Genomic DNA, 25,017 nt, shown 5'->3' on the forward strand with positions numbered 1-25,017 from the left:
TCGTATTTCTGTAAGGAAGCCATACAGACAGCTTAATTGACTCAAATCTGCTAAGCTGCCTTTTGTTTCCATTCTTGTGCCTTGACTATACACAACAGTAAAGATGGCCGTGGAAAAAGGGGAAGGCAAGTGGCTTTTTCCGAGCTGGGGATGCTCTAAGTACATGCTTATTTAATCCAGCCCTAGGTGATGGACATGATAGTCACTAAAGGAAACGAAAGCTCAGAAAGGTGAGCTGGGCTAAAAAGAAGAAAAATTGAACTTGAGCCAGTTCTCTTGGACTTGAGAGCCTGCCTTCTGTCCACCTTTCCATGTTGCCTCAGGAAGTACCAGAAAAAGAAGGAGCAGTTCTTACTGTAAGCTTGCTTCTCTCTGGTCCTGTCCTTCAAAGGGCTCTGTTTCAGGCCCAAACTGTCCACTTTAATCAGGGCCAGCTTCACAGGCATGCGACCCGTGCAGCATGCACTTGGTTTAATGCGCTGCTGTCACTGTCTTGGAATTCTTAATAATTTTTAAGCAAGGGGCTCTGTGTTTTTCATTTTATGCTGGGCCCTGTAAGCCAGTCCTGGCTTTTGATATAGTGTATCTCCTCTGTAGGTCCTCCTGGGTCCCCCTCATCTGCCTTCAGTGTGCCTGTTCTATCTGGTAGAGGCATTTGAAGAATGCACCCTGGCCCGGCCCATGTCCTGCTACCTGGCACACTGGACTAGAGTTGTTTACTGGTGGCTGTCTCCTCCCAGCCGGCCACCACACCTCTTGCTGGCAAGGACCCCGACCTTGGCTTACTGTTTCTTACGTGTCCCCTCAGCCAACAATGTCGCAGGCGTGCCCCATGTGGAGAGGGCTGGGGACCTGCATGCAGAACACTGGGTCAGTCAGGTCGGGGGGAGTGTGCACAGCTGACCTGCCTCTCAGGGGCTTATGCTTGTCTTGGGGCACAAGAAAGACTCCAAAAAAAAAAAGAAAAAACACTGGTGTTTATAAAAGGTAGGGTTCACTCAACATTTATTCATCATACTGTTGAATACGTTTCATGACAGTTTGACTCACCTCTATATTCCCGGCACCTAATGTTATACCTGGCGCAATAAACAGGACATTTGTTAAGCAGTTGCTCTGGTCTCCGCTCCCTGCTAGGCTGATTACGGAGGACAGTCCCTGACCTCTAGGAGGATCGGATGCTTAATACACGATTAAATGATTCATGCAGCAGCTGCCCTTGGTGCCCCAGGATGCACAGAGCTGGGCTGGACAAGGCTTCCTGGGGAGGGGAACTGGATTTGTAGAGTAAGAGTGAGAGATAGGGGGTGCTGAGGTTGGATGAACGGGAGGGAGCTGCAAGAGTGGAGAACCTTGGAGGTCATGTGTAGGAACTTGAATTTTTCCCAAGGCAGTGAGAAGCCAGGAACGTTTTTCAGGCTGGAGTTTACCCTTTATAGGTTAAACAGATCTCATCATCCCCTTTGTACAGAGGCAGAAGCCTGAGGCCTGAGGGAAAGAGCTGAGATCATTGAGCCAGTTGGGTCCTTGCCCTCTAGTTCAAGGCCTGTTCCCAGTAATCCAGGCTGCCTCTTGACCACTTCCATCCTCATAGTCATAGAGACCTGGTTTGGAGGCAAAAGCAGGCTTGAAGTGACTTGAGGTGACAGTGCAATGTTGGGAACAGAGAGGAAAGGCCAAATTTGAGAGATCTGTAAAGACAAGATTTCAGTTTTAAATAACAAGTTGTTCCTTAGAGTAATCACGTATTTGTGTTTATCATGGAATTTTCAGGTTCCATTGGTGAAAAATGACTGACAGGTCTTTGCTTTGGGGACAAGTTTTTCAGGAAGTACAGGACCCCCAGCAATCTGACATCTTGGGAACCTTCATTGCCTCCTCACCGACCTCTCTTAAGAGTATGAGGGCCCCTTTTAGGTGTTCACTTGAGGAATGAAGCATTGGGTCCTGTGTAGGTTTCTCTTTGGGGTGTTGGAAAAGCTCCTGATACAAGCAGAGTAATTTCAGTTCAACTAGATAGAGTAACCACATTTGGATATTTTTAAATGGCCAGTGGAATTGGGGAAAAGTCTACAAAAGTACAAATTTTCAGTTTAATTTTAACTTTGCACTTCGCTCACATCCAGGACTTGGCAGGAGAAGTGGGCCTTGATTTTTTTTTTTCTTTTTAAAGCAGAACACACCCTGGATGGAAAAGGGATGTTCTCTTCGCATGGAAGGGTTAGAGCCAAGTACAGAGGAAATGGGTTGGTATTGTAGCAAGAGTTCAGGGGTGGGTCTAATCTTTGAAACTGGAGCACTAGGAAAGTGTGGCCCTCGTGGAGGCAGGCAGGGAAGGGGATGGGATGTCTTTCACAGGCAGCTGTTGGGCTGGCGTTTTTGTTTTGTCCTGTTTGGTGCATTTCAGATACTTCACAGCTCATCTGCTGCTCCCATTGGGACCCCTTTTCACCTCACAGCGAAGCAGTGGGTCTTTCCCCCATGCGGTTTGGGGTTTTTGGTGGCATCAGCAACCTCAAGTCTAAGCCCTGTCCCCTCCCTCCCCTCTGTGATCCCACCCTGCACCGTGCTGAAACCAGTCAGGGAGGAAATGCAGAAACAGTGGGGATTCTGAAAACCTCACCTTTAAAAAGATGGGGATTTCCCAAGAGAGTGGAAGCACCCTCTTGCTATTTGGGGAAGAGCAAGGTCCCGGGTCCCTCTCTGTATGCTTGCCCACTCCTGCAGCGTCATCTGAGCCAGGGCAGGGTTGGGCTCTGTGCTTTGGTTGCTAAGGATGTGTAACCAGAGCAGAGACCTCTGGGGGTGGTGCCCACCTGGTTGGTAGAACAGTTAGAAGAGGAGCTGAAAAGGAACAGTTACAGCCGTAGGGGTGGAAAGGTGTATTCCCTTTCCTCACCTATCATAAGAGTCATGGCCAACACTTAACAAAAGAAAGGCTAACAAAAGAAAAGCATAACAAATTTATTCAATTAAAGTTGTGACATGAGAACCTTCAGAGAAGACGACCCAAAGACCCAGGGAAACTGCCTATTTTTATACTTAGGTTTGATGAAGAAAAGACAGCCATGAAGAAATGTGACTGGACAAAGGGGTGTAGGCTGAGAGGGAACCCAGAAAGGCCTGTCTGTTCAGATTCTTTGTGGCCTCCAGTGTAGCATTCCTTCCTCCTGGATATGAGGCAGGACCTCTCTGGAATGAGGGTCTTCAAGGGAGAAGGGAGAGGAGACAGTAGCTTTCTCAGTTTTGCTTTGGGAGATAGAAATTCTACTTTCTGTGACCTGCCTTGGGGAAGAGAAGTTCTGGATTCTATGACTTCTGGGGAGAGAAGGTGAGAGAAATTCACAGAGCTTGCTTCTGAGGCCTTCCAGCCTTCTTTAGTTCAAAGTACCCAGCACGCCAAAGCTCCTTACATTGGGGTATTGTGTTCTGAGCCCCAACACAGTCGAGAACTTGTAGAATTGACTTGGGGGTCTGGAGAGAGCTTGCGCCTAAGCTTCCTGTCCCAAGAAGCCACCAGGGGCCCCTCCTCATCTTGTGGCTAACACCAGCCGCCTGAGTGCAGTAGACACCCACCCTCCTGTGACCTTCTTTTGGGATTTTAGGATAAGCAGTTCGGATGTGCCTTTAAAACACAGAGAACACACCCCAAGGAGTAAGGTTATGGGGATTAAACAAGACTGTGTATGAAGCACCCAAAGTGTGCCTAGCAAGTGCTCGAGAAAGGTACGATGATTAATAAAAGCATTAATAGTGGTTGCTTGCATATTGTCCTGGAGAGGAGCAGCCACCAGTTTTGGTGCAGTGGTAGGAGCCGGGGACTGGCCTCGTCAGGACTCGGAAACCTACATCTATCTGTAGCATTCCTGGGCAGGGGTGACAGGCAGCACTGTTCCTCTCCAGGAAGGAGGCCAACTTCCTAGATGAATTCCCTGGGCTCCCCAGCACCACACTCTGAGGCCCTCCTCTCCTTGGCAAACAGCAGTAAGAGGAGAAGCCATTGACCTGTCTAGAAAAACCACATGTCTGCAGTCTTTGAGGGTAGACTGGAATCTCTTCTCGTATTTGCCTTGCTTTGGTGGAGCTTCAAGAATTCCCAGGCCTTCCAAGGAAACCAATTACTAAAGAAGACTGGGGGCCATGTGACTCCAGTGTTTACTGCAAACGAAGGAGATGTCTCCCCTCCCCCAGTACAGTTACTCTCCTTCCATCTGCACTGGTCCCCTAAGGCCTGGCTTCCTGGCTCTATACTGCTTTCCTGCCCTAGGGCAGAAGGCCTCAGAGAATTTATTCCCAGGCACTCTTGCCATGACCTTGAGAAGGTGGCTTGACCTGGACATCTGGATCTCAGGGACTGAGGGGGTGGGAAAGGACTGAACCTCCCCCTCCCAGACCCAAACAGGAAGGTGGGCCTTGGTGACCATTTCCTAGGCTGAGAACTCCTTAGCTCCAGGAGAGGGCTGCGCTCCCTGGCTCTCCCGCTCTGTGGGCTGTGCTAGATGAAAGCCACAAATTGCTGCTGTCCCTGGCGGAGCGGCATGCCTCCACCCACCAGTGAAGAATGAAGGCAGGGCAGCTGCAGGGCCCTGCAGGACTCTGAGATCCAGATGTACCCCAGCGCTCCCCTGCTCTGCCCACTGGCAAGAGGGGGCTGAGGAGGGCCATAGCAGGCCTCACGTGGACTCTGTTTCTCTCTCCTTTTCACCCATATCTCTACTTGGCCCAGAGATGCCTGAGTAAAAGGGGTACCTGGTCACTCTGGGCCCAGAAGGAAGAAGGTAGGCATGTCGGCCTGCTCAAAGGAGCAGGAGCGGCCCTGGACAGGGACAGGTTAGAAAGCCTGGCTGCTTATCCAAGAGAAGAAAAGGCCCTGAGGGGCAGGAGCAACCCTTTGAACAATGCCGTACTGCTGTTGAGAAGGACAGGCTTGTACCATGTGACCCATTGGTGAGAAATCAGGGCCTGTGGATGGAAGTTCCAGGGAGGGAGGCAACAAATCCAGTTGACATTGGTAAGTGTTTCCTGGCACCTGCAGGGAGCTTGGGCTGCTGCGTCTTGGGCTGAAGGGACTCTTTCAGATACCAGGTGCAAGCAGGGATCACCTTTAAGGTGTCTTCCAGTCCAGAGAGGCCAGGTTTCCCAGAAGCTGGCTGCTCTGGGGCAGGATGGAGAACTCTGGGCCAGCTACCACACGCCGGGTCTCCCTTGCTTACTCCAAGGGTCATTTTGTGCCTGCGACCTAGTTACTCCTCTCGGCCTGTCTTCTTCCCTTCGTCAGCACCTGCAGTTTCACCTTCAGCTAAGTCTACCTCTTAACAGCCCCGTGAGAGGGTGGCCTTTTATTCTTTCTTTCTACTTCGTTAGAAATAAAGGATTTAGGACCCACATTGTGGGTAAGGGAGCTGAGTGGGGAAAAAGACAACCACAGAAGTGCCTCCAAAGACAGACTTTGAGACAGACCCCAGCATTTCATTACGGGCCCATCCTAGGTTTGTGGGTTTCCACTCTCCTTCCACGTCTCTGCTGGACCATGAAGAGCAAAGTCTAGACCTGTGCTATCCAATGTAATAGGTACTTGTGTCTGTTTATACTTAAATTAATTGAAATTAAATAGAATTAAAAGCTCCATTCCTTAGTCTCACTGGCTGCACTGCAAGTGCTCCATGGCCACACGTGGCTAGTGGCTCCTGTCTTGGACAGTACAAACTGTTGCCATCCTTGAAGGAAGTTCTATTGGACAGTGCTGGGCTAGAGGTGGGAGAGTTGGAGGAGCCCCTGGTCTGCTGCCCCTGCCTCAGGACAGGCCACATGGGTACTGCTGTGTGAATGCCAGCTACAGGGGCGGGCTCTGCTGTGATGGCAGGAGTGGGTGAAAGCAAATGGGCATGTGGGGGCATTGGGGTGGCGGGCCAAGCCCAGAAGTCCCTGACAACGCTGTGGCTGATGTGTGTGCGTTTTGGGGTAATGTGAGAACAGGGTTGGAATGAGACCATCAACCTTGCAAAGGCAGCAGGGCTTACTGGGTTTGTCTTCTGCGGTCCAGCCAAGGCTCCTGTCTGGAGTGGCCCCCTGGTTCTGCAGCTCAGCTCACCACAGGCTTCCTCTCACCGGAATGTTGAAAAGGCAGAAAAGTCAGGGTGGGCAACTCCATCCTGTGGTCGTCGGCAGCACAGTGATCCGGAAAGCTAGAAGAAGTGACGGAATGACGAACTGCTTCCTGCCTCTGTCTCCTTGTCCCCCAAGGAGTCCTCTAACACCCTTCCCCTGCTTCAGCCCCATTCCTCACCCCCACTCATACAGTTGGGCCTTCTTTCAGGTGAAAGAACTTGTCCTGGACAACAGTCGGTCGAATGAAGGCAAACTCGAAGGCCTCACAGATGAGTTTGAAGAACTGGAATTCTTAAGTACAATCAACGTAGGCCTCACCTCAATCGCAAACTTACCAAAGTTAAACAAACTTAAGAAGGTAAATAGAGTGTTTGGAGTCTGTGTGTGCTGGGAGGCGGAGGTGGGGAGAGGAAGGGTTATTACCTGTGTTTAGAAAGCGTAATTGAAGGGAAAGCCAGGTGCTTGCACTAACGTGCCAGACAATTCCCTGAGACTGCTTTCCCTTCTTGCCCGTCTGGAGAAAGCCAGGCAGCTCTGAGCCAGGAGCCTTCATTTTAAAAGCCTTTTCTGATTTTTCTCTCCCTGCCTTGTTTAGCTTGAACTAAGCGATAACAGAGTCTCAGGGGGCCTGGAAGTATTGGCAGAAAAGTGTCCGAACCTCACGCATCTAAATTTAAGTGGCAACAAAATTAAAGACCTCAGCACAATAGAGCCACTGGTAAGTCATTCGGACCCTCCCCTCCCAGCAGGGGTAGGAGATGGGAGGAATTGGCATCAGCGAATTTTACTTTTGCATTTGTCCTTTTCCCACTTAATTTCTTTGACTCTCATGATGTGCTATGAGATAGGATTGAGCTATTGTTTCTGCTGAGTCCATAGAGAAACTGAGGCCCAGAGAAGTTAAATACCTTGACCAAGGTCACACAGACAGAATGGGCAGCTATTGTACGAGTAGGGTAGAACCCTAGTCTCAATTTCTGCTCTCCTGCTTTTCCACTCATAGTTTCTGCTCAGCTTTGGAAACCTGAGCTGTAATGTCTTCAGGTTCAGGGCATGGCTTGTTGCCCCTTTTTGGGAAGGGAGGAGCAATCCAAGAACTAAACTGTCCCTGGAGGTGGACTCCAGTTTTCTCCTTGGGTCGCTGGTCCCTGAACTGTGGGAGATGAGTCAGTCCTGACATAGAACCCTGGAATGACTGAGAGCCGTGTGGTGTGAGAGCCTCGTGCAGACAGGCCTTCCTCAACGTGGTGTGGAGAAGAGTGACCCCTGGTCATCAGTCCTTGGTGCAATAGTGAACAGGCTCTCAGGGGCCTGGGCAGGGTTTCTGGCTCCTCTGCTCGTCCTTGTAGAGATAGACATCCCCTAAGCTTCACTGTTTTACCAGCCAGAAAGGGACAGGTCATGTTCAGAACAATGCTTTCTTTATTACCAGGATCTGATTGCTGTATTCCTTCGATTTTTAAGGAAATCAGCTGTAGGTTGTGTCACTGAAAACAACTCTTTTGGAATAGGAAATATTACCACATGAAGTAAATATACCTGTTGTGAATATACATACAAGAGTCACCTCATAAGGCCAGGTGTGGTAGCTCACACCTTTAATCCCAGCACTTTGGGAGGGCGAGGCAGGTGGATCACCTGAGGTTAGGAGTTCGAGACCAGTCTGGCCAACATGGTGACACCCCATCTCTACTAAAAATACAAAAATTAGCCGGGCGTGGCGGCGGGCGCCTGTAGTCCCAGCCACTCGGGAGGCTGAGGCAGGAGAATTGCTTGAACCTGGGAGGCGGAGGTTGCTGTGAGCTGAGATCGCATCACTGCACTCCCGCCTAGGTGACAGAGTGAGACTCCGTCTCCAAAAAAAAAAGGGCAGCAGCAGCACCTCAGGCATCTTAGAGTCGGGGAAAGGCCAGGAGGACAATTGGCCACGTTTGCCAAATTTCTGTTCTGGGTTTATAGGGGAGATGGGGTATCCCTCAGATTGGGTTGGAGTTTTCAGGGTTTCTGTCCCAAAAGGCACCCCTTGCTCTCCATGGATGCTCATGGGACTTGCTGGTGGCCAATGTGGCAGAACAGGACACTGGCATTTCTTTTCCAAACTCTTTACCTGTCCATCAGTGGCATTGGGGCCAACTAGTAGAATGTACTTCCCACAGAACTTCTTTTCAGGCCTTCCACTGGTCTTCTAGGAGAAAGCTGAACTATTCTGATCTGTCTGGAAGTCTTGATTTTATGTTATTACAAAAGGAAAACGCGTTTGAAGTTCTGTGTATGGGCGAGGTATGGGGATTGAGCATATAAAATCCTTGTAAAACATTGTGATTTGGTCACCGTTAGGGATCAGGCACTCAGGCACGCCCATGTTCACACTTTCGACTGCCCCCTGCCCAGATCACCCGTGTCTCAGTGCTTTCCCTGCCCCTGCTTGTCAGTGTGTGTTGCCTCACCTCCCTGGGGCAGGAAGCTGCTTTTGGTAGGGGGTGCTGGGCTTGCCTACACAGTCCACTGTCAAGACTTCCTCCCTGTCCTTGGCTTCTGCTGAGAATGACCCAGGTCTCAACTGCAAGGTCGTAGAGAGAGAGCAACCTAGCTCCCGACATTGACTCCAAGGAGCAGTGGTTTTACTCCCTTGTTAGACCTGGCCCCCTTTGGAATGGGGACTCAGCCTGGGATGGGATTTTTTTGGTGCCTCGAAGGTGGGTGAAGTGGGAAGTCAAAATGCAACTCAGTTACTTTCAAGCACTATGACCCTGCACTTCCTGGGCCTCAGTTTCCTCTACCATCAAACAGGGATAACATTGGCTAGAACCCGTCTGGTGTGAAGCTTTGACAGAACACATGATGTCAGATACTACAGACAGAATTGGAATCCTCCATCGCTTTTTCTCTTGTCCTTTTCTGACAGGTAGTATTTCAAAGAGTAAGAGCACAGGTCTGAAGTTGGGCTGCCTGATGAATTACCAAATCCTGTACTCTCCATTTCCACATCTGTGAAATGAACTAATAATTATTTCTACCTTACAGGGGTTGTGAGATAAAGTGACTCAGTACATGAAGTGCTATGTTAACTGCCCTCATCATCATCATCATCAGATACAGAAGGAGTTAGTTTGTTATTTCAAGTTGCTTTTGGTTTCCCTCTGGTTCCTTAGTCTCAGGGAAAGGCAGCAAACCTCTTGGCTCAAGCACCAAGAAAGCCCCAGGCTAATTTCAAGTCAATCACTGTTAAGACAGAAGCTGTAATTGCAGAATAAAAGTGTTAACATTGGATAAGGCTTCAAAGACCCTCCAGTCCAGCCCTGTATTTTCCAGATGGAGACACTGAGGCCCACAAATTGCAGGTGATATGTCTGGGCAAACACCGTGGCTAAGCAGAGCCAAATCCAAGCTTCCTTATCGCCTGGAAGTCGTGGTCTGTCCACTCTATCTCATGGCATCCTTGCCTTTTTGCTAGGGCTGTTCCCCCGCCTTCCTCCCACAAATCACTTACTGTTGGCTTCATTTTTCCACTTGCAGAAAAAGTTAGAAAACCTCAAGAGCTTAGACCTTTTCAATTGCGAGGTAACCAACCTGAACGACTACCGAGAAAACGTGTTCAAGCTCCTCCCGCAGCTCACGTATCTCGACGGCTACGACCGAGACGACAAGGAGGCCCCTGACTCGGATGCTGAGGGCTACGTGGAGGGCCTGGATGACGAGGAGGAGGATGAGGATGGTGGGTGACGGGGGCGGCCCAGGGCTGCAGGGGCTCAGCTGAGGCCTTGGGGCTCCTCCTTGGCTTTGCAGAGGTGGGTGGGCTGGGTGTTGGGAGGCCCCCACCCAGCTACTGAAGGCTGGCTGGCTGGCAGCTACCTCCTTCCAAAGCTAGGGAGGGGAGTGGGGCTGTCTGCTTTATTTTCCATAGTCCCTAACCTGTCTCATTGGTTGTCTTCCCTAAAAGAACAAAGTATGAGTCCCATGCTCATGGAAATATCCTGAGATTCCCCAACTGCATAATAACTCCTTTAAAATCATCCCGCTGAATCCCCACTTCAATTTTTGTCCCTTTCCAAAGCCCTTCAGGGAGTGGGATTCTACTGTCATTCTATAGTGTGACCTGCACTTAGACACTCTCTCAGGGAGGGAGGGAGGGGATAGAGAGAGAAGAGGGTGTGGCCTGAGGACCCCTCTTTCCTGTCTTGATATTTAGTAGTGGAGAGGAGGTCCAGAGCTGGAGGGGTTGTGGGGCCCCCTGGTGGTTGCAGCCCACAGCCCCACACTTAGGGGCACTGGCTCAGGTGCTCAGGAGCCACAAGTGCTGGGAAGTTGAGGGCTGCAGGCCGCCTGTAGGGTTCCCCGGCAGTGTGGTGTGCAGTCGCGGCCTACAGGAAGGAAGGAGGGAAAAGAAGGGGGTTCTTCGTCCTGTTCCCTCCCCTTCTCCCTTGCCACCAGCACAGTGCAGCTTTCTCATGGGTCTTCATGGCCAGATAAAGTTGAGAATGGAGACACTTGCCTGATTAATTCAGATACGGGATTTTGGTTTTCCTTGTTCAATTGGGAGTGCTTTGCAAGATACTCAGAGACCGTGTTTGCCTTGGTGGGGATCTTGTGATATGGCAGAAAGGAGCCAAAACTGGCAGTCCCAGGACCAGGTCCCCTAGGCCCAGCTCAACCAGTGACTCAATGTGTGACCTTGGACAAGTCAGTTCTCTCTGTGCCTCAGATCTCTCACCTTTAATGTGAGGAGTTTGGATTGACCTTGCCACTCTCCCGGGCCCTGGAACCTATCGTTCTGTTCTGACAATTTCCTGGTGGTCTCAGTGTGAGAGAACTCCAGAAGGGGTCTTTCACATTCATAACACTTGTGAGGGGGGGCTTATCTTTGGCACAACTTCAGGATGTGTTTAATTATGTCGGCATTGTTTTCATGAGAGTTAGTGTGTTCAATCTTTGGGCTTAGGTGGGTGTGGCAGGGTCATGAGCCCCACACTGAAGACGCTACAGGGGCCTGTGCTGTGTGGGGGCGGAGCCAGCTCACCACTAGTTCTGTTTCCATTCCCCATTTCCATTGCACAGAGGAGGAGTATGATGAAGATGCTCAGGTAGTGGAAGACGAGGAGGACGAGGATGAGGAGGAGGAAGGTGAAGAGGAGGATGTGAGTGGAGAGGAGGAGGTAAGGAGGCTGGGCTGGGCTGGGCTGGGCTGGGCTGGGCAGGGCCACCGTCTGCCCCTTTGAGGTAGTCCCACTGACTGCCTCTGTGATCAGCCTTGGCGACCCTGGAGCCCTGGTTAGGAAAGTCGCTCCCCTGTGGGTAGTGAAGTGAGTCCATTTCAGAGCCTTTCACTGGACTGTTTCTGGGGAGACAAGAGTTGCAGCAAGCTCTGGGGAGGCTGGATTAGAAGAGGGGAAGAGGATTTTAGAGGCAGGGACTGAACCTGCTGGGGTAAGCCTGGTCATTGTTTCTGTGTGAAGAAGTACAGAATGCATGACCCCATTTTCTGTTTTTGCTTTCATATGCTAATTAAGATATTCATTGAGCACTTAAACTGTGCTGGGGAAAACCAAAGACTGCCTTGAACTGATAGGTAGCAGGATAACACTGCCGGATCCCAAATCAGAGAGTGACACTATGGAAATAGAGCGTCAGGAGTTGGCCATTTTCCTAAACAGATTGGCTGGTTCCCAGTTTTTTAACAAGATCTGTGAGGGGGTGAGTCCCAGCTCTACCACTCACTAGCTGTGTGTCCCCGGACAATTTACCTGACCTTTCTGAGCCTATTTCTTCATCTGTAAAACAGGGATCATGATAGCTTTCTCACAGGGTTGTTAAGAGGATAAAGTGAAGTGTAAGTAAAATGCTTAAGGACAATGTCTGACAAGGGGTAAGTGTCTGACTGCTTATTGTAGGCGTTCACACCCTCCTCCAGGTTCCTGGCACTGTGTTGGGTTTTGTGTTTGTGTGTTCTGAGTCTCTCTGTAGCAGAGTCATTTTCTATAACTTGCTCGGAATTCTAAATCAACTCTTGCTAATTGCAGAAGTTAGACCTAGAGAGTTTTAAAGTGACAATAGCATGGACAAGGTACCTGTGTCCCCTCCCAACTCCCCCCGCAGTTTCCTGTCTCCCTCGATGGAGGATGCAGACACATCCGCTTGCCACACGGACTCACTCAGATAGTGTTTTCCAGTTTCAGCCAGCCGGCCCGGCTTGAGAGACACAGGCCAATGACAATAGAAAAGCGGAGGCCAGGCGCGGTGGCTTATGCCTGTAATCCTAGCACTTTGGGAGGCCGAGGTGAGCAGATTGCTCGAGGTCAGGAGTTCAAGACCAGCCTAGGCAACGTGGCGAGACTCCTTCTCTACTAAAAATATAAAAATTAGCCAGGCATGTTGATGGACACCTGTAATTCCAGCTACGCAGGAGGCTAGGGCACGAGAATCGCTTGAACCCGGGAGGTGGAGGTTGCAGTGAGCCGAGATGGCACCACTGCACTCCAGCCTGGGCAACAGAGCGAGACTCAGTCCAAAAAAAAAAAAGCTGGCGAGATGAGCTTGGTTTCTGTTTAGTTTTGCTGCTGGCTCTGTCTTCTCCCTAGGTCTAGACTCTTAGGCTCATCTCTAAAGTATATTGTGTTTTAAAAATTAAGTCTTAGTAAAACAGGTTTCCCTAGAACAGGGCAGTAAGTTGTATTGGCTAATAGCTGTTTCATCTTCCCCTTCCTGTCACAGGAGTGCTGCATGTGGGGTTTGGCAGCGGTGTACAAGGCGGGGAGGATTGTGGGGTTTTTTTGTTTTTTTGTTTTTTTTTTTAATAATCTCACTGACCATCTGCATATTTCCAACTTTCAGTAAAGGAGAGCTTATACATGCAGAAAAACCCAGAACCTTAGCAGACAGACTGATGAGGGAACTCTTTGGTGACATTTTAAAAGAATATTTCCCTTGACAAAAAAGAAGTCTTGTCACCAAGTTCTTTTAAACTTCGGGAACTGGGTTTAACAAGCAGAGGTTCAACTTGCATATACTTTCAGGAACAGAGGAAAGCAAGGGCCCTGTGTTGAGAATGAAAGTCGTATACCTTGCTGAACCTCCAGCTGGTTGGGAATGATGTCCTCAGGGGGTCTTGAATTTATCTTCCTCATCCCTTCCAGGTGGTCCAAGTTTGCAAGCTAGGGAAGGGACTGGATCGGGTGACATTGGACTTGCCCACAGAATCTGGATTTGCTGAAACTGGGGTCTTCCCTTGAAGCCAAAACTAGATTGAGGACAGATGCAAGAAAGGATGGCCTACTTTGCACGGCAGGGAGTCTGCTTGGGAACTTGTTCTCTTCAGAGAACGCGCAGACTGGAAAGCTGCCTGCCTTACAGGGACTTCAGATGGGAGTTCTTAACCTGGGTGCTGGAATCCATCACTCCCTGAAAGTGCTTGCAAATATTATAAATGATGCGGACATTTTCTGGAGAAGGAGTTCAAAGCTTTCTGCAGATTCCCCAATGGGTCCTTGATCCAAAATAAATTAAGAACCTTTGCTTTACATTCCTCCCAAGATGGCAAGTTTTGGTGGGGGCTCTGAGAGGCTGGGGGTGACCCCGGCCTTTTTGTGCTCTGTGTGGCTTCCTCAGCATGTCCCAAGGCGGGGCGTTTCTGATGTTCTGGTGTCCATCTTTTCTCCTAGGAGGATGAAGAAGGTTATAATGATGGAGAGGTAGATGACGAGGAAGATGAAGAAGAGCTTGGTGGTATGGCAGCCTTTTTACTCTCAACTGGTAGCAGCCTGGCCCTTTCACTTTGGCCTTAGATCACTTAGGCTCTGAGGCCCCTGGCAGTGGGCAGGACACCCCTGTCAGAGGCCTCAGGTTCCCCCTCCAGCTGTGCAGATGTCTTGCCTTGGTTTCCAAGGATGGCACAGCTTGGTAGTCGTGGGCCCCGTGGCTTCTCATTGGGTGGGTTGAGTTAAAGAGGTGGGATTCATAACTAATCTAAATGCCACTTTCTTGCTCTTCCAGAAGAAGAAAGGGGTCAGAAGCGAAAACGAGAACCTGAAGATGAGGGAGAAGATGATGACTAAGTGGAATAACCTATTTTGAAAAATTCCTATTGTGATTTGACTGTTTTTACCCATATCCCCTCCCCCTCCTCCAATCCTGCCCCCTGAAACTTATTTTTTTCTGATTGTAACGTTGCTGTGGGAACGAGAGGGGAAAAGTGTACTGGGGGTTGCGGGGGGAGGGAGGGCGGGTGGGGGTGGAATAAAATACTATTTTTACTGCCACTCTTTATTTTTTCCCCCTACTTTTTCTTTGTGTCCGGTTTTTGTCCCTGTAAATGCAATAGCTAAGTACACACTAAGTGAGCATTTGTTCCTGACTCTCAAAGGAGGATGGTTTGGAGTTCTCTTACGTTTCCTGGTATTTCCCAAGTCTCTTGAGTTGGGTGGAAGGCTGTGGCTGGTCTCAGTTTGGTTTCTCAATGCCCAGGAGTAGCTGAGCACCAGCCATGTTTTTTGCTTTGGTTCACGTGATACCTGCTTTTCTCGGGCCTGCTAGAGGCATCCAACGCCCTGGTTTGTAAATAGCAACCTAAAGGCGTATTTTGGCACTGGTCTGGGGACATTCCCCGTCTCTCATCCCTTTTCCCCCTTCACAGATGGTGGTGGGCTTCGCTCTACAAAGAGAGCTCTGATGTTACTCTTGAGAGCTTATGAGCCAGAGAGCTGAAAACGGCAGGCTTGTAAGTTACAAGGAAAATGGATTTGGTAATTAAAATTAAAAGAGAAGAAACACACCCTCAACTTCTTTAAAAGAAAAAAAAAAAAATACTATCCTATCTTGTTCTGTAAAATATTAGAACGCTTTGTTTTACAAAAATGATGAGAGAATTCTTCCACATGTACTTCTGTGCTTAGAACATTTTTACAGACCTAAGCGCTGGAGACGTTGCTGCATGTCGGCTGGGTTTTTTTTTCATACACCCGAGCACGGAAAAACTAACGCAAAATTGTATTTTCTTACCTAGTGGAAATCTGAAATGACTGCAAATTCCTAGTGAATGTACAGGTTTGCTTTCGTGTCCCTCTTCTGGTTGCTTTAGAAGTGACGTGTAATTTCTGAACCCATGTTTCATCTGTATAAAAGAACATCTGCACCAGTTTTTCTCCTGCCCCTCAGAAGAGCCAAACTTTGAGTTTTATGTCTGTTTGTCATTGATAAATTTCAATAAATCTTTTTATACAATTTTTTTGGGGATGGCTTCTTTGAGTCCAACAGGCCATTGATCTTGTCAAGATGCATTCCAGATGAACTGCTAGGTGAGGGGGAAACTTCATTTTTGTTACCTGACAGAATAGCTTTTCTTAAGAGATATATATATATAATGTGATACTAAGTTTGGATATTTTTGGTCTTAAAGCAAGACTCAGTGGTGTATCTTCTTTAAAAGCTTCCTTTAAAAAAGTTACAGAGTTACTAAAAAAACAAGTACCCAAACAATCAAGTTGGGCCAACCTTGGAACCTTGTTTTGAATATCTTTCATTGTTTTGTTTGTCGTGTTGTAAAAAGAATGTATGGTTGAAAACTCAGGAATGTTTATAAAACAAATTATTTCACAAACCCAGAGGTTTACATATGGTGTTTTATTTTGTTACTTTACTTAACAGTATTAGAATCATTTCCTTGTACCTTTAATTTTCAAAAGCATGTATCTTAAATGGCTACATAGTAGTCCATCAACTATATTCTGGTTTACTTAATTCTAACCAAATGGTTAGATGTTTTCATTATGTCCAACTTACCCCTATAGTGGATATTGTTATATTACTACTTATTCATACTTTTTGTGGATTTCTTAGTGCAAACTCTTAGAAGTAGTACAGTCATTGGACCAAAAGCTAAAAACATTTATGAGGCTCATATACAAGGTTCCATGTTTTCCAGAAGAGTTAAGCCAATTTACTGTGGTTGTTTATACATGTACATACTCATTCTTATGTATTCATTCTTTACAGCCTTGAACGCACAACAAGCCCTAGTTCCTTGCAATGTCTTATAGTTATTGTGTGATTCCAGCAGTGTAAAGTGTTTCCAGAAGAGTCCGTGACCCACCTCACCCCCTGGGTGGTACCCTGGCACCTACTGCCCTTTGGAGCAAGCTGCCTGTGGTTCCAAGCATGGGATAGATGGGATGGAGAAGTGACCTCCTCCGGGCCAAGTGCTGTGCTAACAAGCACCTGGGCTGTGAGAATGAACTATGCAAGCATATTCTTGTGCCTCTCAGAGTGAAAGAACATGGAAGTGGGGTGAAATTGAGAGATGCTCTGGTCTGGCCTCAGGTTTTCTGTCCCTGACTTCCCTCCATGAGGCCTTTAAGGATCAGGTGACTAACAGATACAGCAATAAATACCATAGGCCAGGCACGGTGGCTCATGCCTATAATCCCAGCACCTTGGGAGGCCAAGGCGGATGCATTGCTTGAGCCCAGGAGATCGCTTGAGACCCACATGGGCAACAGAATGAGATCCCGTCACTACAAAAAATAACAGAAATTAGCCAGGCGTGGTGGTGCATGCCTGTAGTCCACTTGAGCAAGGGAAGTTGAGGCTGCAGTGGGTCATGATCACCCCACTGCACTCCAGCCTGGACGACAGGCTGAGGACCTGTCTCACAAAGAAAGAACTAAAAAATGTAAGGAAAAAGGGAAGGTGGTGAACAGGTTGATGTTAATGGGCCTCAGGGAGGAGAACCTTTTCTGTATTGATCATGCCAAGCATTCGTGTCAACCCTTGAGGAAGATCGTATTATGCCCATTTAACAGATAAGGAAAACAGGTCAAGTCACTTGGAAAAAGTGGAATCAGCATGCAACCGAGGCCCATTTGGGGCTATTTGCATTTCATGGAACTTAGGAGTGGCACAGAAAGCTCAGACAAAGGAGAGGAGAGAGGGGCAGGGCTGGCTTTTCCTGAGCTCTTGCTATGTTCTAGGCCCTTTGCTTCAAATGCAGCATCTCATTAATCTTACCGAATCATCACAGCCACCTTATATAGATGCTGTTACCCTTGCTACACAGTGGCTTAGAGGGTAATGCCCAAGGCCATACAGCCAGGAAGAAGAGCACCATCAGGAACTAACCAGGTACGCGATTCCAGAGCCAGCCCTCTTTCCCGTATCAGAAGTGCCTCCCACGTCCTGACTCCTGCTCCCCAGATCAGACCACTTGTGTGAGTGAGGTGTGTTGGAGTAGTTCCTCACCCTGACCATCACGGCTTCAGCGAGGGAAGTTTCACCACTCAGTGTGCTAGTAAATGCCATAGGACAGACCCCTGAGATAGAAGGACTTAGGTTTCTAAGTCACCCCGTGCAACCCTCTTTTTTTGACCAAAGAGGAAATCGAAGCCCAGAGAAGGCAAGGGACGTGCCCAAGGTGGCACTGCAGGGGAGTGACAGCCAAGCCTGGAAACCAGGACTCCCATCCCTGGGCTTCTGCACCATCTCACACACAGCTGTACTGTTTGGGTGGGGGGAGGCCAGCTGCAGTGAGAAGACACCGTGCAGTGTGTCTTCCAGGAAGGAAACAGCTGAGCCTTGAGTGAACAGGATATAGTGAGTGCCATGCCATGTATGTGTTTCAGGTGGCTTTGGAATGCATCATAAGTTCTTGCTATTCACAGTGGATCTGGCTCCCTGACATTGTCCTATCTGACATTGATCACCACTGAAGGGCTGCGTGTTTCCTGGTGCAGACCAGTGCCTGGAGAGGACAGTAATGACGATGCTTCTTGATTATGAGCTACTCTGTGTCATGTGCTTTCCATCCATTGCCTCCTCTAATCTTTGTGGATTTCACAGAGGAAACTGAGGCTCAAAAGTGAGACAACTAGCCCAGCTAGTAAGTGAAGGGCCTCAAAACTACATCCTTCTGACTCCAGAGACCTTGTTCTTAGCCACTGTGTTCAAAGTACCAGGCAGATGAGGGAAGGGGGGGGTTGAGCAATTCAGTTTGTCTCATTTGCTGACTTGCAAAGGCTGTTTTTATCCTGGTTTAGAAACTCATTGTTCATGGTTGGAAGAATTCCCACAGTGGGTCTCTAATAAGCAGCTTTGGACAACAGCAGCTCTAAGTTCCTGGTCTAGCCCTTGGACAGGCCCCTGGGACAGGCTGGCCCAAGGGTGAACAGGCCAAGGAGGGGGCTGGAGATGGTTGCACCGATGAGGGTAGGTCAAAGGTTGAGTCATCCGACTGAAACCCTCAAGTCTGGCAGTGGTCGCACTCGCAGAGGAGAGATTGCCAGAAGCTCCGGAGTCACTGAGGCATCTGGAGGCTGCTGGCTGACTGCGAACTGGTGAGCTGACGCAGGGAACGTCCGTGGGGCTGCCTGCCAACCATCCGTTTTTCTTGGCCTAGCAACAACTCCAGTGGACCATTGGAAAGACTCACATGGATATGGACCATTCTCCACTCCTGAAGTTCAGATGCGCTGGCCCCCATCCCTCTGGGTCTTAGGTAAGCAAGTTATTTTGTCCTGGCCAATCAGCCTAGTCCAAATCCTAACCACAGTGACTGGTACAAGGAAGGACCTGAAACCCAAATTGGTCAAATGAGACTTGCTGCCTGAAATCTAGAAAACAAGAATCTTCCCATGGGAGGTGCTGGGCTAGAGGATGGAGGCCTGGAGTTGAGGAGGCACAGCACTTGGATAGAGCCAGGACAGAGAACCAGCAAACCTCCAGGTGATCCCATCCCATCCTGGGAGTCCCAATGAGTGCAATGAAGTGAGGACTCCAACAGACACTTAGAACTTACTGTTTGCCAGGCACTATACGTTATTCTTCTTGTGTTTCATCATAACCCTATCTGGTAATCATTATTGTCCACATTTCAAAGATTGAACCCATCTAAGCGCTCAATATTGGCTGCTTAGTGCCAGACACAACAATAAATGCTTTATAAAAATCAACCTACTGTTTCCCAAATTTCCCTGATAATCCCTGGGGCCTGTCAGACTGCCAGGCCTCATCCCTGGGAATTCTAGTTCAGTAGCCCTGGACTAGGGCCCAGGAATTTGTGATTTTAACAATATCCAGAGGATTCTCATCATGAGGGAAGTTTGGGAAATGCTGCATTAAACTCAATAGCCACAGCTAATGTGGCCATACTCATTTAAAACTGAGAAAAGTGAGGCTCAGAGAGGTTAACTGACCCACCCAACATCACACAGGTGGCAAGTGGAATTCAAATCTGGGTCAACATGTCTTTTACACCTCTTGTAGAAAGGGGATGATAATAGCTACCTGTGTATCTCACAGGCTGTGAGATGATGGAAAGATGGTGTGTCAGTCTGTTCTTACCTCACTCTAAAGAAATGCCTGGCTGGGTATGGTAGCTCATGCCTGTAATCCCAATGCTTTGGGAGGCTGAGGCAGGCAGATCTCTTGAGCCTAGGAGTTAGAGACCAGCCTAGGCAACATGGTGAGGCCCTGTCTCTACAAAAAAATACAAAAATTAGCTAGGTGTGGTGATGTGCACCTGTAGTCCTGACTACTTGGGAGGCTGAGGTGAGAGGATCGCTTGAGCCTAGGAGGTCACGACTGCAGTGAGCTGTGATTGCACCACTGCACTCCAGCCTCAGCAACAGTGCAAGCAAGACTCCATCTCAAAAAAAGAAAAGAGTTTTAATTGGCTCATGGTTCTGCGGGCTGTACATTAAGTGTAGTCCTGACATCTGCTCGGCTTCTGGTGAGTCCTCAGGGAACTTTTACTCATGGTGGAGGTGAAACAGGAACAGGTCCGTCACATTGTAAGTAAGGGAGCAAGAGAGAGAAGGGGGGATGCCTTGCTCTTCTAAACAACCAGATCTCTGAATGAACTCAGAGCAAGAACTCACTCACTACCATGGGGATGGCACCAAGCCACTCATGAGGGATCTGCCCCACCCAAACACCTCCCATTAGGCTCCACCTCTGACAATGGGGATCACGTTTCAACGTGAGATTTGGAGGGGACACATACCCAAACCATACCAGATGGGAAAGAGCAGTGGAAAGTGAAAATTTCTATTTTTTTAAAAAGTATGGTAAAGAAGGCCAGGGAACCCAAATATTTTTTGTAACAAGGAGAAAACAAAAATTTCAATGGCCCTTGGTAATTAAGACAAGCTTCTTGGAAGTTTTCCTCCCTTCCCTTTAAAAATTTACATGAGCAAAATCCACTCTGTTGTTTTTTGTTTGTTTGTTTATAAATGTAAGGGGTACAAGTGCAGTTTTGTTACGTGGATATATTACATAGTGGTAAAGTCTGGGCCTTTAGTGTAACCATCACCTGAATAATATACATTGTATCTATTAAATAATTTATTTGTATCAACCACCACAGTCATGATACATTCCATGGACTATCTTGGTTATAAAAAGCAATGGATTTGCCCTCTGGGAGTATCCTAAATCTTGCTGATGGCCTTCTGCAGGTGTTACACATTTTGGTGAGGCGCTCAGGAGTCAGGAGACCTGGATTCTCATCCTAACTCTGAAACTAACTAGCTGGGTAGTCGCCAAGTCACCTCTGTGTCCTACAAAAACAGTGATGTGGACTAAATGACTTTGACAGTCTTAGTCGATAGTTTGTTGTATTATTTCCCTCATTGCCCTGGGGCCTGTATTTACATCTATTTTGAACACAAAATAAAGCATTCCCCTGCCAAAACTCTGCAGTGGCAGTAGGAAGGGTCAACGTGGGAGAAATAGTAGCCTCTCTAGTGAGGCAGGAGTGTTTTGATGGAGAATTTGCAAAACGACTTTCTGAGGTCTCAAAGTGTAGACCGATAACCTGGTCTATACACACCTACAATTGCCTGGGTAATCCAACTGGCTCAATAAGGAAGTGTAGATAAAACTAATCTGTCTTGAGTGCCCCTTATGTGCCCAGAACTTGACACACATGATCTCATGTAATTCTCACAGCAGAATTCTACTTGAAGTAGCTATTATGATTTATACTTTCCAGATGAAGAAACTGATGTTCAGAGACATTATGTTAAGTTGCTCAAGGTCACACAGCCAGGAAGGCACCAGCTGGTATTAGAACCCGTAGCTTCCTGGTCTAAAGTATGAAGCTGTTTCCTCAATTTTTAGGTCTTGTGCAGCCTACAAGGAACTGCAGCAAGATTCATCTCACCCAAATCTTGGCTTGATTAATTTCACACCTTTTCTCAAGAATCCAGCTCTCAGGCCCAGCACGGTCCTCCCACTCATCTCTGCAGTTCTCCAGACTTCCAAGCCTGTGACAAAACCAGTCTCTCCATAGTCCCTGGGAACAGATGTCTTGCAACAAAAATGTTTTGAACCTCAGGAACAAGGATAATGGATCTCTGCTTCTGGAGAGAGGGACACTAGATGTTGTGAAAGATCAACAGCAGCTCCTTTCAATGCCTGAAAAATAGGAAGAGGCAACACAGTTGGTGGTACCATCCTCGGCTAGAGCTAGGAAGCCTGTGTTACCTTGGACTAACTACCTCTCTCTACTCTCCACCTCCCAGAGTGTCAGGAGATACAGGACATCCATGCATGCTGATAGGAATGATCCAGTAGAGAGGGATGCATCGACGATAGAGGAGAGAGGGGGAGAATCTTTTTTTTTTTTTTTTTGAGACAGAGTCTCACTCTGTCACCGAGGCTGGAGTGCAGTGGCCCGATCTCGGCTCACTGCAACCTCCACCTCCTGGGTTCAAGCGATTCTCCTGCCTCAGCCTCCTGAGTAGCTGGGATTACAGGCACATGCCACCATGCCTGGCTGATTTTTGTATTTTTAGTAGAGATAGGGTTTCACCATATTGGTCAGGCTGGTCTCAAACTCCTGACCTCATGATCCGCCCACCTCGGCCTCCGAAGTGCTGGGATTACAGGCGTGAGCCACTGTGCCCGGCCGAGAAGGGGAGAATCTTGGAGAAATTCAGAGGCATAGGTTCTAGCACATAAATAGAAGTTTGACCTTTGGAAAAGGACAGGACGCTTCATCTTTCATAACAGGAGAGTAGGAGAAAGACTGTAGGTACAGGTAGGTGGGCAGATTCGGTGGAGGGAAGATGGGAGAGTTCATGTTGGCTTTTAAAGGAAATGTGAGGCAAGGTCATCAGTGGGAGATGGGGGCACAGAAGGGCAGAATGGGAGTGGGAAGTTTGAGAGATAGGAGGCATGAGAGTTGTTTTGGGGGCGGGAAACTACTACACCAGGGAGGCATGGGAGGGCTAAATGCCCACTTATTTGAGACCAGTGAGCATGATGTTAAGGTGAGGCCCATCCTCATGGCTCAGCAGCTTGAGTGCAAGCACCAAGGAGGCAGACAGTTGCGTTAACTAGCCAGATGATTCTAATGAGTAAAGCGCAGGCCGTGGAGGATAGGGCATTTAGAAGGCTGTAAGGATGGACCATGAGTTCTAAGCTGGCTAGGGAAGGAAGTGAGTCCGCATTGATAGTGAGAAGGTGGGGAAGGTCAACAGATGGAGATGTGCTAGGGCTGAAGGGTTGCTGGGGTGGGAACATCAAGAAGGTCAAGGTGAGAAGATGGTGAGAAGGTCAAGGATGTGACCATGGGAGCAGGTGTCTCATAGGATAGAGGAGCTGACCTTCACTGGGCATGAGGAGGTTGCAGAACTGAGAAGTCGAGGTATTGGACAGTTCATTCTTGAGATTGTTGACATTGCTGAGAATGATAATAGGAATAATACTAGAAAAAAAATGAATCAAAGCTAGTCCTCACTCATGCAGTGGCCAATTGCAGCACTGAAGAGGCACTCATGCCTCTTTGAAGGAGGAGGCAGGAGTCATGGAAGCAGTAATGTGGAACAAAGAACAATGCCCCAGTTCCAGGCTCTGGGGCCCAGGAAGGAGGGGCAGCCGTCCCTCTGGCCTCCTCATGAGAAGTCTGCAGGGGGAGTGGAGTTATCAGGCAGTGAGCAAAAGAGGAGGTTCATCAACTGCTTATCAATGGACCACACATGGTCCCAGCAGGTTGAGGACGTGAAAAGGGTAGAAAATAGCCCTTGTTTTTCCCGCTATAATGTTCATGTATTTTCTTAATTAATTTTTAGAGACAGGGTCTTGCTCTTTTGCCCAGGCTGTAGAGCAGTGGAGTGATCTTAGCTCACTGCAGCCTCTATCTTCTGGGCAAAAATGATTTTCTCACCTCAGCCTCTCGAGTAACTGCCTGGCTGGTTTTTTAAAATTTATTTATTTTTTGTAGAAACAGGGTCTTACTAGGTTATTCAGGCTGAGCTCAAGCAATGCTCCCACCACAGCTTCCCAGAGTGCTGGGAAAGTGCTGGGATTACAGGCATGAGCCACTGCATCTGGCCACAGAGCGCTTGCAGTGCAGCTAGTGAGACTAAGGAATGGAGCTCTTTTTTTTTTAGATGGAGTCTCATTCTGTCACCCAGGCTGGACTGCAATGGCGTGGTCTTGGCTCACTGCAACCTCTGCCTCTTGGTTCAAGAGATTCTCCTGCTTTAGCCTCCCAGGTAGCTGGGATTACAGGTGCATACCACCATGCTCAGCTAAATTTTGTATTTTTAGTAGAGAAGGGGTTTCACCACGTTGGCCAGGCTGGACTCAAACTCCTGACCTCAAGGGATCCACCTGCCTTGGTCTTCTAAAGTGCTGGGATTACCAGCGTGAGCCACTGCACCTGGCCTAGGAATGAAGCTTTTAATTATATTTAATTAATTTAAGTGTAAAGAGACACAGGTGGATATCATATTGTACAACAGAGCTCTAGGCTTTGTGCTTCAGGGTCCTGAGCATATATATGGAAGGAAGTATTTTTAAGCTGCTGGTGCGGCAGGGCTAGGGCAGGCTACAGAGCCAGATTTTTCTGTTCCAGTGCTTATGGATGTCCACAGAGATGCTGGCTGTCTTGGGTTCTGCTTGTCTTCTCTGAGTCTCTGGAGATTGCTGGCCTCTCCTTTTGAGGGCTGCCCAACTTCCTGCAGCCCCACACCCTCATTTCTCTGTTCTAACCAGGAACAGATGGCAGTCACCGCCTGTTGCCTCCGATCCACCCACCCTCTCAGACCAGTTCTGGCAAGAAGTTCACTGACTGAGCATCCACTTTCCAGATACATAAGTCAAGTGTCCCCTGTCACCTCTGGCCAGTGTTCCAAACTTCATCATTAGAATTCAGATGGCGGGGGGAAGTCAGGAACACCACAGTACCATCCATGCCCCATCCAGACCATACAACAGGTGTTTTGCACAAGGTTCCTCTGTCGCCTAAACATGATGGCAGCTTCAGGGCCACAGGCATTCAGTTCACTCTGCTGTTCTCTGCATGACCCAGGCAACAATTAGCTGCCTAAGCTGGTTGGTCACCAACACTGGGAAGCTCCCTGATTGGTCAGGTTCTGGCTTGGACACCAACCCATGCTTCAATCATCTGGTGAGGGGGCTCCTGCTTTAATTTATAGGCCCCCTCAACTGTGCAGAAAGAACTGCCTGGGCCCACTTTCCCAGAAGAGGCTGTGGGCGTGCTCACCACTTGGAGCTCCATGGATTGTCTAAGGCAGCAGAGTGCCTGAGTCTGGCTGCCCACACTTCAGCACTCTAGATCCCCCTGTCTTTGCTGGCTTCCTTGAACCCTATTCATATTCTGCAGGTGCTTACCTGACTTGACTGACCTCTGAAAGTCTCTCTGACCTCCGTCATTTTGGTTCCTGGCACAGTCCTTACTGCTCCTTACCAGCTCCAAGCTGTTGCCATTCAATTCCTTAGCAGGCAAAGCAGAGCAGAAATATGGAGTTTTTGCAGTAAGGAGTCTTAAACAAGAGGATAAACCCATGGTTCTGTTGACATTGTGGAGTCAAACTTCTCGACAGATTGGTTTTTAGGAAATGGACCACACTCCAGAAAATGGTAAACGAGAGCAGATATATAAAGATATATAGAGAG

At 48.4% G+C, this 25,017-nt stretch overlaps 1 protein-coding gene across 2 annotated transcripts in view; it reads left to right on the plus strand.

The window, feature by feature from the left end:
- The window catches only part of ANP32A (acidic (leucine-rich) nuclear phosphoprotein 32 family, member A), a 41,215-nt gene extending 25,523 nt beyond the window's left edge, over window positions 1-15,692 (plus strand). Inside the window, exons 2-7 of one of the 2 annotated variants that reach the window (XM_011940329.1) lie at window positions 6,317-6,466; window positions 6,704-6,826; window positions 9,625-9,823; window positions 11,164-11,261; window positions 13,764-13,827; window positions 14,095-15,692. In XM_011940329.1, the coding sequence (XP_011795719.1) occupies window positions 6,317-6,466; window positions 6,704-6,826; window positions 9,625-9,823; window positions 11,164-11,261; window positions 13,764-13,827; window positions 14,095-14,156 (696 nt within the window). In that variant the 3' untranslated portion in view covers window positions 14,157-15,692. The remainder of the gene's footprint in view (window positions 1-6,316; window positions 6,467-6,703; window positions 6,827-9,624; window positions 9,824-11,163; window positions 11,262-13,763; window positions 13,828-14,094) is intronic. The other variant, XM_011940330.1, reaches the window with a different exon arrangement.
- Window positions 15,693-25,017: the final 9,325 nt, after the last annotated feature.

This window comes from Colobus angolensis, unplaced genomic scaffold (genome assembly GCF_000951035.1).
Source record: "Colobus angolensis palliatus isolate OR3802 unplaced genomic scaffold, Cang.pa_1.0 Scaffold19, whole genome shotgun sequence".
NCBI lineage: Eukaryota > Metazoa > Chordata > Mammalia > Primates > Cercopithecidae > Colobus > Colobus angolensis.